We start from the raw sequence: 12,101 nt of genomic DNA, 5'->3' as shown, positions 1-12,101 counted from the left end.
GAGAATTCAAGAGTAGTCCAGAAGGAAGACGGTCAGTCCTTAAGAAAGAAGTATGAAATAAAAAAATTTACCAACCTGAAGATCCTGCATGTTCAGACATGTTCCTTTCATCATCTTCAACGCAGCTTCCTCCCGAGAAGGAACACTTCTCATGATGTTGTTTCGTTTGGGCAACCAGGCCTTGCATTTCTTTGTTGCACTGTTTGCAATTTGCACGCATGCCAGTCTTACCCACAGGTAGAGGAACTGAGTGCTGGAATGGGTGCTTTCTTTGCTCTTAGTTGAAGGGGAGAGAGTGAGTCTCTACACAGGTGAGAGGAAAAAAATCTCCTTTTTAAAGTTAAAACTACTAATGAAACCGAAAGAGGAGTTAACATTTTGACTAAAAATCCCTTCCCTCTCTGTTGCTTGGGTTTCATTTCTTAAGTGCCTGTGATGTCGCACACCTGATGTCTGGAGTCTCCAAGGGAAAATGAGACCTGACCTGAATTTCAAATTTAAAAAATCAAATGATGGGGGGAATAAATAAAAACCCTCACATTTTCTGTGTAGAGCATTAAAAAAAAAAAAAAGCAAAAGCCCAAATCCAATTTGTTTTCCTCTGCAGGTCACTTTTAACCTTTGAATGGGGGTGAGTGAGAAATGGGGATTTGCCTTTGGGAAATAAAAACCACTTCTTCAAATTTTGGAGTAGGAAATTTCAAGATTCCAAACGTTTCTCCCAGCACAGCCTTCCTGTACTGAGCCCACCTTTTTTTGACCCTCAAGAACACCTCACAAATGTTCGGTCTAATAACATTTGCCCATTCCTGAGGTTTAACAAGAAACGGTGTCCACAAAGTGCAGCCCTTTTGCTTCCTATTATTTTAAGACTGAATTTGTGACTTCCTAGCCTCCTGTCCAGTTGAAGGCCTGGGACTGTCACTCTGAGGTCTCTGTCAGAAGTCCCCTTAGCAGCCTGAGGGGTTTAGAGGCCAAATCCCAGCTTGGGAAGTGTGCTCTTCCCCTGCCACATCATATGGACCCAGCTTTTGGGAGGGATGTGGCCAGAGACCTATAGCTTAGGGGATGGTTCAGGGAAGTATTGCAAAACTGCAGAAGCAGATACAGGCACATAAGCTCCAGGCTACTGTATAGGCAAGTGATCTCCCACTGCCAGCTCCTTTAGGGACCTAGCTGGAATGGAGACCTCTTCCCCAACAGAAGAATTCAGTGGAGGAGGCAGATGAGACCCTGCCCAGTTGTACAGGGTTGGGGTCGGAGAATGGCAGGGAAGGTGCCGTCTTCTGAGCATTTTCCTGGCCAACTGCCAGGACATGCCGCCTCCTGTCAGCAACGGTTGCAAGAGCCTCCACTTCCTCCCTCTCCCACCCCCCCCCTTGTACACAGACCCACACAGCAAGAAGAAATGCTTCAGAAAGCGACACTGCTGTTCTATTTTCAGTAGTATCTATTTTTAATGTTTCCTTTTGCCTGTAAAAGCCCCAGGCCTGTTGCCGTTGGAGTCACTGGCAAAACTCCGGCCGACAGGACCGGCTTAATATTCCGGCAATGATTGGGGATCAGGTTTTTAAAAGTGTTTGGTTTGTCTGAAGAAGCATTTTGGTTCAGCACTGATGCATTTTACGTTTGGAGCTTAGCTTCCAGATTTGCCCAGATACCACATGTTCAAACTAAGCCTTTAAGCTACTTGAAACCATCTAAGTCGACAATACTGTCCAAACCTGGTTGTGTTTGTCTCCCTTTGTGTATTTTGCCTTGTTGTATTAAAATTAGCACCAGATAAAAGGATAGTGAAGTTCATTCTGTCACTTTTCACCTTGGGGTATTGTTTAGAAGTAGGTGGATTTATAATAATTTATTTGGTGTACAGTTTCATCTGTCACATTAACAATGTGATATATGTTCCTTATAATATCACCCAATATTAATATCCTGTTTCCCATTTTTCTCCCCAGATAAACTTTATGTTCCCTACCCCACCATTACCAAAACTCTTCATTATTTTTTTTTAGCAGAGTTACTAAATACTTTATATTACATGACAACTGGCATTTCCAGAGTGAGTGAAATTCTGACCCCATCTGAAGTCAATGGGAGTTTTGCTATTGATTTCAGTGGGGCCAGGATTTCACTCACACAGCATAATGACACTTGCTAAAATGATATAATGTTCTAGAAATAAATCTATTTACTGTCTCTCCATAAAACAGATTTATTTTAAAAATGGTACTGTTATTAGTATGTTTTATTTGTATTACAGAAGTGCACAGAGGTCTCAACTGAGATCAGGGCCCTGTTTATGCCAGATGCTGTACATACACATAGTAAGAAATATTCCCAGCCCCAAAGATCTTGCAAAGACTTAAGCGTATGTTTAGCTTTATGCCCAGTGAATGGATCTTTTGAGTTCATTGTAAAGTTAAGCTCATGCAAAGTTTTTGCAAGACTGGGGCCTAAATAAACAGGACAGAGTGGCAAAATGGAAGTATTGACCAAAACGCGTAAGCATGTGGTTAAATACATTGAGGAGATTGACAAGTTAAGGATCATTTGACTTCAGTGGGACTTGGGTACAAGCATAAAATTAAGCAGGTGACTTACCAAGGATACACCCAAAAGCTGTGGCAGAGCCAAACATTGAACCCATGCCTCTCGCTGTTTTCTTAACATTTTGTGAAATGTGTCTCAAAGCCAATAACTGGTTTAACCCGCAGTTTAAAACAGTCTTTGGGAAGTTAACATGAGTTTAAAAGTAATTTTGCATTTTTTTGTCAGCACTTCAGCTACTTCTGCGGAGGAGTCTCAGACGTGGTTCTGACTTCTAGGTGGCTCAGCTTGTTCTGACCCTGCCAGCTGTTGGGGTGGGTAGGTTAACTGAGTTTTGCATTTGAATTTGAACTGAGCTGAGTTCTTCTGAAGACTTGGCTTCTATTCTGGGTGCTGCAGTGTTGGTGATTCTGGCCACTGCCTGTGGGGAGGCACGGGCCGTGGGTGACCTGCCGGCTCAGGGAGGCTAGCCTCCATTGTGCTGGGTGGGCAGTCTCCCCAAAGCATGGGCAGGCAGTGCTGGCAGCCCCTCCACGCCTGGGCGGTGCGGCCCCAGCACCCCGGGGCCTCCCCCCCAGTACTGGGCAGCCCCAGCATGCTTCCCTGAGGGGACCTTCTGGGCAGAGTGTGGGTGGGACCATGCTGGGCTGTTCGGGAAGGCACAGTCTCTCCCAGCCTTTGATATGCACCGCCCATGTGGGGAGGTATTCAAAGGGCTAGTCTACACTCAGTTCAGTGGTGCTCACCCTTATTACACAGGAGGGCCGCACTAACCTAAACACAACCTTGTGTGGGCCAAACAGATACTGCATATTTTAGTAAGATTTAAAGTCACCCGTATTGATTTATATTTTAAGTTCAGCTTATATATGTGTTTAGATAGAAACAACCTAGTACAGTATTGTTTATTTACACAGTGGTGTTAACTAAAATGATGTAAACCTGACAAAACACTAATGAATCGACCGTTAATATATTGTGTTGAAACAGGCTTTATGAAATGCTGTGGTAGGCTGTATACAGCCCGCATGGGCTGTAGGTTGGGCACCCCTTCACTATATCTATTTGAAATTGGAATAGTTAAATCGGTACAACCCCAGCATCGATAGTGATACTGGTATAAATGTGATATGATGGTATGTATTGATTTAACTGTTTCAGTGTAAATATCTCTCCCTCCCCCCCCCCCCCATGAAATAGTTAATCAGTACAAAAACTGTGTAGACCAGACCTAAGGCAGGAGGCTGCATAATCAGGTTGGTCCCTTGTATACATTAATCCCTTTTGAAGGCCTTATTGGTTAGTAGAACAGATCTCTAAATTAGTTATTGCATCAGTGGTGGGTGTTTACTTTTATTTTATTTTTGAATTGGTTTTCTTCTTCAGTCTTCTGCTGAAAAGGAAAGCAACCCACAACAACTCAGAGCAGCATGGTGTTTTGTTGTGCAAGCTGTTAGCTCTCTCTTGCCCCACAGTGCCTTGGCAGCCATCATTCGATTCCACATTTTGAAACCACATTAGCAGCAGCACTGAGGGGTGAAGGGCTGTCAAGGACAGAACAAGCACACCTGATGGCTGCTTCCCTTCTAGCTCAGCAAGTTGCAGTGACTAGAGTTGAAGTGGGAACAGCCACATGCCTCCATATGTTAGGCAGACATACTGTAAATATTGCAGAAGAGGAAATGAGGCTCCGCATACAAGCAGAACAGAATGTTTTAATGGTAATGCCGGTGACTACTGTAGTTAAGGTTGATGTGTAACTTCAGCCATAAACCCTCATTTTCAGTTACTTGTAACTTCAGCCAACAAGCTCTTTTGAGGCTGACTCTTTCAATTCTTGGGCGGGGGCCATAGGTAATTTGGTTGTTGAAATCTTCAGTGAAATGTGTTTTTGAGTTCAGTAAGTGTATGTTGAATTTAAAAACAAAACAAAACCCTTGTCCCATGCGTGCTGCTAGCAAAATTGTGTGCATGCCTAGTTCCAGTGTTTTAATCCGTTTTGTTCAGACTTGGTTTGTTTGTGTTAGTGATATCTTTGAAAAAACTGGAGCCAGGCTTGAAGGCAGTTGGATCAGTACGTTGTATAAGTTAAGAGTGCTGAGTTTTCCCCTCATCCATGTGCTGTAAGATTTTCGGTTGGTTAGTGGTTAGGTCAGGAGTGCTGCAGAGTGCTCTAGTTCCATCCAGACTTGTAAGGGGTTTTTTCCCTGCAAAGGCAGACTTTCAATGGGAATCAGCTGTCTAACTCCCTTTGTCACTCTTCGAAACTCCCACCCAGAAAGTGCAGAAAACTTGACAAACACAGGGAAACTACGACGACAACGTTGTGGGAGTGCTGGTTCCAGGAGCCCTTGTGGGCTAGAGAAAAAGCACTGGGGTTGGGGCTTAGCACTCCTGAGCACTATTGCTACCTGCCTCATGTTGATGAGAGTGCTTCCCTACCCTCACAGATGTGCTCATACCCCTCCTCATGGACCCCTTGCTTAATGCAAAGCTCCTCCTTGATCTGCTGACAATTCTCTTTGGGCATCTTGGGTAAATGGGGGGAGGGGGGGGGAGAAAATTCACCCCCCCAGAAGTTATGTGGTGGACCAGTTGTTCAGACCACTGGAACTACAGAATCATAGAAATACAGGGCTGGAAGGGACCTTAAAAGGTCATCTAGTTCATCCACCTGCGCTGAGGCAGAACCAAGTGAACCTAGACTATCCCTGACAGGTATTTGTTTAACCTGTTCTTAAAAACCTCTAGTGATGGGGATTTCATATGTATGAGTACAACTGCTGGATCACCTCTGGGAAAGTAAACTTGGACTGGGAGGTTCAGTACTGCAGTAGGATGCCACACTCTGCTGATTCCCTTTCCAGAAGTCCAGATACTGCTCGCAGTCTGTTGCACAAACTGATATATAAATGACTATCCAGCTGCCCCTCTCACCCTGGGCTCAGGGCCTCAGACAATTGGGATCTATGGGTATTCAATGCCGCTGAAAATCAGGCCCCACTATTGCTGGGTTTGAATTTGGAGAAGTAGATTGAGGGTGGCGGGGTGGGGAGGGGCGGAGAAACAGCATGGATGTACCTTATAACACCTGCTGTGGTTAGTCCAAAAATAAGATTTCCTTGATTCTTAGGACATCTGCCAGATGTTGATTAGGGCAATGTATATTAGAGTAAATATTACAGGAGTGGATTATTATACCTTAAACTTGTGGCCATATATTTACCTTATGCCTTCAGTTTGCTGGTACTCTGGAAAACACTAGGGATCTACGGGTTAACACTGTGGTTGATCTCATCTTGCGGTATGAACACAATGAACTGTAGATGGCTGATGCCCAAGGGGTTGGTGCTTCACCGCTGCAGCCAAAAGACATAGAGTGTTTCAGGTTTTCCAGAATTCACATGATCAGGGATGGCAAGGGATTGGTCTCTTAATAGGTTTTTATTTATTTATTTATTTATTTTAAAATCCACACAGCTCAGTAATTGGTATGTTCATTCAAAGGGGGAGACTTGCTTGCTAAGCCTTAAAATGCCTTTCCAAGTTTCCCCCTCCTCAGAGGTAATTACACCTGACATGTTACCAAATCTTGCATTCACTTAGATACTTGTAAGATGTAAAATACCAAGGTCTTAGTAATTAGAGATGGAAAAGACCAGCTTGATCATAAAATTCACCCCTCTTGCCAGCACAGGCTGCAGCAGCATGGCAACTATCCGGAGCATATTTTAAAATGAGGCCAGGAGTATCTGACAGTTCCCAAGGAACCACTGTTGCAACAAGAACACAACTGTGAATTACATAGTTATTTTAGCTCTCCTGGGACACTTCCAGCGAGGCTGAACAATAATAGTTCTTTTTAGTTACGGTCACATCTGTCATCTGCCTGGAAAGGAGGGATCAAATTATTTCAGATAATAAACAGTGCAGATAATAGGAAATGAATATGTATCAGAGGGCATGGCCTCCTTTTTTTATATGCAAGAGGTTTTTGGAAAATCAGGCTTTGACTGTGTTCTCCAAGTTGGTGGAACTTCAGTAACTTTCACGGGAGCACACTTTGTCGTCTTTTTCACAGTGGGAGCTGCACAGAGGGTCTCTTGAGCTTCCAAATCACATTTCAGTGACACACAGAAGGTTGTGTGTGTTCAGTTTTGGGTTTTCTTTGTTTAAGCCTAAACTAAGCTAGAGGAGGTATTACAGTTTAGATCAGTCATAAAAGGCTGTTCCCTAGACCAGTGGTTCCTAAACTGGGGTTTGCAAAATGTTACAGGGGGTTCTCAGGGAAAAAAATTCCCTAATGGCGGACAGAACTGTCCCTAGGGACCCTGGGTAGCACGGGGCCAGCAGCCTGGAGCCCTTGGACTTCGAAGAGCTAAGCAGATCAAAGCAAGCATATCATATTGGGGGAGGGATGACTCAGTGGTTTGAGCATTGGCCTGCTAAACTCAGGGTTGTGAGTTCACTGCTTGAGGGGGCCATTTAGGGATCTGGGGCAAAAATTGGGGATTGGTCCTGCTTTGAGCAGGGGGTTGGACTAGATGATCTCCTGAGGTCCCTTCCAACCTGATATTCTATGATTCTATTACACAGAGGAGATTTAAACTTCAAGAATTCTTATAAGAAATGGAAAGGGAGGTGGATATTTTTTGCTGTTTTTAAAATTAAATAGGCAGCTCATATTGTTTTTAAAATTATTATGAAGAACAAGTTTAAGCTTTGTTGTACCATGCGTTGTTTGCCTGGACTGCTCAAGACCTGAATGTTGGTGTAGGAGGAACTCTTTGATTTAGCTTCTTAAATACTTTCATGCTGTTTCACATCTGATACTCCTTGATGAAACAGAGGAGCCTTGTCTTATAACAGGCTTATTCAAAGTGATACAAGCTACAAAAGTGAGATCTTGGAAGAGTGTTGCCGTTTTCATAATGGAATAAAAATACTGTAATGATAAATAATTAATAATAGTGTGTAATAAGCATGTCATAAAACCAAATTTTATATTTCCAAGATCATTGCTTTTATAATTTATACTCAGGTAAAGGAGAAAATCCCTGGAAATATTGGTTTTTAGGAGAGGGTTTGCGAGACTTGACATTTCAGTGAAAGGGGTTCATAGGTTGTTAAAATGTGGGAACCACTGCCCTAGACACACTAAAACCACAAGCCCCACAAACAAGATGGTACAGAGTTTATGGTTGGTGGTGGAAATATTCTCTTGGAACTTAAATAGGACTGAATCCCAAGCTCCTTATGGGGGGACCCCTGTTGTAGTTGAGGGGGTCACTGCAGGCATAGGTGTCTCTCATAGGTCAGCTTGGATAAGGGCCGAGGGCTTGATCCTGCAAGTTGCTGAATGTTCTTGATTCCTACTGACTCAGGTCAGCGCAGAGGGTGCTCAGTATTATACAGGATGTGGCCTGTGGTTACCATAAAGAACAGGTTTCATATTGAATTGCATCTTCACTTGGATAGTGCATTCTTCGTTCTGTAATATTTTTTGTTGAACATGAGACTAGCATCATCTAACGTAGCCTTTTCAGCCGTAACACTATCTGACTGGAGCTTTCCAATTTTCATACGCCTACGTTTAGACAGCAGTGTTATGGGGCCACATTCTAAAAGTAGATCCTACATTTTTGCAGGCATGCCACAGCTTCAGCCTGCTAGACTTCTAACTCCGTGGGTGCACCCACAAATCAGGTCAGGAGAAGTCAATATGACCACGAAGAATCCCAGGTGCAAACATAGAAAGTGGCTTCAGTCTGTGTTAAAAGCATCCCCTTGGTCCCCCTTCCCTTGAACAGCCACATAGGGCTTTGTTTCTACATATGTTAATATTTTGCCTTCTCTCAATTCTCTCAGCCTTCAGGTTCTGGGTGTGAGTACAGCTTGTTTTTTTTGTTTTTCCCCTCCCCCCCCAACAGGATGTAGCCATTTCTCCAGCACAGCGGGATGAGGTGATTCAGTGGCTGGCCAAACTCAAGTACCAGTTCCACCTTTATCCAGAAACACTCGCCCTGGCCGTCAGTCTCTTGGACCGGTTTTTAGCCACGGTAAAGGTAAATAATTTCAGGATCTGTATCCTGCAGTGGATTTATACCACCAGCTCATGGCTTTGGAAGTGACTCTCCTTGCTGCTGGGCCAAATCCAAGCAGGCTCAGTGTATGAGAGTGTGTACTTCCGCTTTACACACTGCATGATGCCTTAGATTTCAGATGCTGAACGAGATTAGTGTCTTCAGTATATCCCTTCCTGACTATGCCTGAACAGTGCAGCTGGGTCTGTGGAAACCCTCTGTTATCATGAGAGCACAATGGGCCTGGTCCCTGACTAGGGCACCTAGGTGCTACAGTAATACAAATAATAGATGGCTTTCTGGACCAGTTTTATTTTTTAGTTAATGGGCCAGATATTCACCTGATGCAAATCAACATAGTTGCATTAACTGCAGTGGAGACATGCCAACTTACCTCAGCTGAGAATCTGGCCCAGTGCATGTCCGTGTTGGGAATACTTGCTCTCTTCCCTGTTCTGCCAGCTTCCATTGACATGCTGCAGCTCATCAGTTTAACCGAAGAGAGGAGATAATCACTCCACCTCTCTAGAAGCTGTCCATGTTCATGCTGTCTCTGCTAACCTGGTGTAAATGTTGAATTAGCCTCACCTAGCCATTTGTCTTCCAAGCTGTATCCAAATATTGCCCCTGGAAAGTGCGGGGGGGGGGGGCGGGGGGGGAGGATCTACATAGAAATCTGAAATCTCTAGCTTAAAATATACAAAAAAGCTTGTTAAACTAAATAGATTCTGAAATGCAACTGCCTTCGTGGTAAGCCCTTTCCATACTCATACGTCCTATGGCATGACACGGAGGATCTGTGTTTCTATAATATTTAACTCAGACATTGGGTAGGTCTGCGTTTGTCTTGTTTGTATCACCTGAAATTGCTGTTGCCCAGGGGCTAGAGACGTAGGAGTAGTGGGATGGCCGTGGCTTAGCCAGAAGTATGGCAAGGAACAGGATTCATAGATTCCGAGGCAGCATTGTGATCGTTTAGTCTGACCTCCTGTATTACACAGGCTGGAGAACCTCCCCAAAATAATTCCTGGAGTCTGAGGTGATAGAAGAATGTTTGGGAAGGCTGGAGCCAGGCTAGGAAAAGAAAGCAGTATGACAGAAAGGGCTTCAGGAGCAGGGTGACACAGGTAGGAGGCAGGGAGGGAAGTGTGGAGACTTTCAATGCCAGGAGCCTGATTGAAGTCAATGGGCCGAGCATCAAGGGGTGGGTCTGGGAGAGAGGGCTATATGAAAATGGTAGGGCAAAAGACAGCACCTAATACAGGTGGGTCCTGGCTCACAGCTAGGGCTCCAAGAGTGCTGCAATAATATAAATAATTATAATAATAAAAAGAAATCTAAGAGATTATCAGTGAAGACCATAAAGGGAGGAGTGGCAGTCCAAACAGGCCTGCCGTATTGTCTATTGGAGTGGAGCTGTGCGTGTGCTCATAAGAGTATGGTGAACACAGTGGTTTAAGGAATAAAATTCCACACGACTGATTAAAATATTTTAAATATCAGCCTTTGGGGCATACATGGTACCATGACTCTCGGACCTCCGAGTCTGTGCTGTCCTGCCCAACCCTGGTGCAGTCACTTACAGCTTGCAGAGTAAATGCAAAGCGGGTCTAAAACGCCACCAAATTGAAATGGTAGTGCTCTGCAGAGGCTTTGCACCCTCTGTACGTAACTGCACAAGGTGCAGGGTAGTGGAGAAACATGTCCCCCTGGCCTTGAGTTCTAGAATCTGGCAGTCTTGCCTTTGGCTAATATAATCCTTTATTCTGTTTGCTCTGTTAAGCTCAGGTCTCATTAAATGGTCAGTCTACTCTGTTTGTGAGGGTTTTTAATCCTATTACAAACATTGCTAAAACAGAGGTCAGAGGAATTTAAAATTTTACCCCCGTGGTTACATCATTAACATAGCTTGCCTCACTAAAGTACAAATTGGATCTTCCAGTAAGGCCTTGTCTACGCTGCCATTTTACAGCGCTGAAACTTTCTTCGCTCCGGGGTGTGAAAAAACACCCCCCTGAGCGCTGCAGGTTTCAGCGTTGTAAACTGGCAGTGTAGACAGTGCGCCAGCGCTGGGAGCCCTTCCCCTTGCCCAGCGCTGGAGCCGCAACTACACAGCCACCTTAAAGGGCTGCCATGGCAACGTTTTAACGTCGGCTGTCTGGACGTACTCTAAGTCTTGGATATGTGGTGAACTATTGCTAGTGCTTAAACTGCAAGACACTGAAAAGTTTTGTTTTTAAAGAAATCCTGACCTCTAACCATTATGACATCTTAGTGATGGGGTCAGATGTTGAAGGGATAGAAAATGTATGATTGAAACCCCTAAATAGCTAATGCCCTTAGGAAATGGTGATTGTTTCAGTATTTCTGTAGCAGTCAAAGGCTCTGACTGCTCTACAGAGGCTACTACTGTGAAATGAAGTGGCATAGACTAGGACTAAAAGAAACTCCATTCTGTACTTCAAGGACTGGTGACTATAGAAAACACTGAAAGCACTTTGGGGAGGAGTTTCAGGTAACGTGCGTCGTGTCGTCCGTCCCCGTCCCCCGTCCCCCCCCCCCGTATAGCATTGTTCATTTAAATATGTCCTTTTTCTCTCCCTGCTGCAAATAAACTGGACCTTATTCTCCCTGCCTTTAAACCGGATTTACAAAAGGGTAACTCCATTGACATGGGATCACTCCCGACGTACAGTAGTGTGAAGGGAGAATCTTAGCCACAGCCTGGGATTGTTCTTCTGATAGCTTCCCTTGAACTCAAATGTGCCTTGAAATAGTTCAAACTGTTCTATGTCCCGTCCTGTTGCCCAGCCATGCTCTGGTTCATTCACATACCAGCAGTGGCTTTTGCTGTAGATCACTGCACTAAATAATTAATCCTCAACATAATTACAGTCTTGGTTTAACTGTGTGGCAGTTGCCAGTAAAGAGGGAGCACAGAGGGGGTGGTGTGGGAGCCAGAGCAGTGTGACTGTATTTTAATACTGTCTCACAAAGGGACTCTGATGATGTCGGGGGTGGGGACGGGAGGGTGAGCAGGGGGACAATTTCTATTACAATAATGCAGGATGTTATGGGGGAATTTTTCAATAAACATTGAAACTCTCCTACAAGCTGTCTTCAGTGGCTCTTTTTCCATTTTCTGCATGCAGGGATTTGTCTTTAGCCCAACTAATTAAATTTACTGTTTCTCACACATCCTTTCCTCTTGCTCCACTGCGCCCTTCTCCAGCCCCTTCCATCCAGAGATGTCCAAGCACTTCACATCTTTAACTAAGCCTTGCCACATCCCTGTAACGCAATAAAATTTTGTCCCTATTGTATAGATGGGGAAACTGAGGCATGAATTGATTGTCAGCCTGATCCAAAGCCCGTTGAAGTCAGTGGCCCTAGGTGATTTGGCCAAGATCTTGCAGTGAATCTCTAGCCAAGGTGGGAGTAGAACTTGGTTTCCTATTGAAGATGGCA

General features: G+C 44.3%; 1 protein-coding gene across 3 annotated transcripts in view; it reads left to right on the top strand.

Annotated features, from left to right (window-relative positions):
* Positions 1-12,101, top strand: part of CCNI (cyclin I) — a 50,024-nt gene that overhangs the window by 30,422 nt on the left and 7,501 nt on the right. For 2 of the 3 annotated variants that reach the window (XM_074950460.1, XM_074950458.1), the window contains one exon: positions 8,481-8,615. The exons of the other annotated variant lie outside the window; for it this stretch is intronic. In XM_074950460.1, coding sequence (XP_074806561.1) covers positions 8,481-8,615 — 135 coding nt within the window. The remainder of the gene's footprint in view (positions 1-8,480; positions 8,616-12,101) is intronic. 3 annotated transcript variants of the gene reach the window in all.

The sequence above is a fragment of the Natator depressus genome, chromosome 4 (assembly GCF_965152275.1).
Source record: "Natator depressus isolate rNatDep1 chromosome 4, rNatDep2.hap1, whole genome shotgun sequence".
Taxonomy (NCBI): domain Eukaryota; kingdom Metazoa; phylum Chordata; order Testudines; family Cheloniidae; genus Natator; species Natator depressus.
This window is presented reverse-complemented; position numbering and strand designations above follow the sequence as displayed.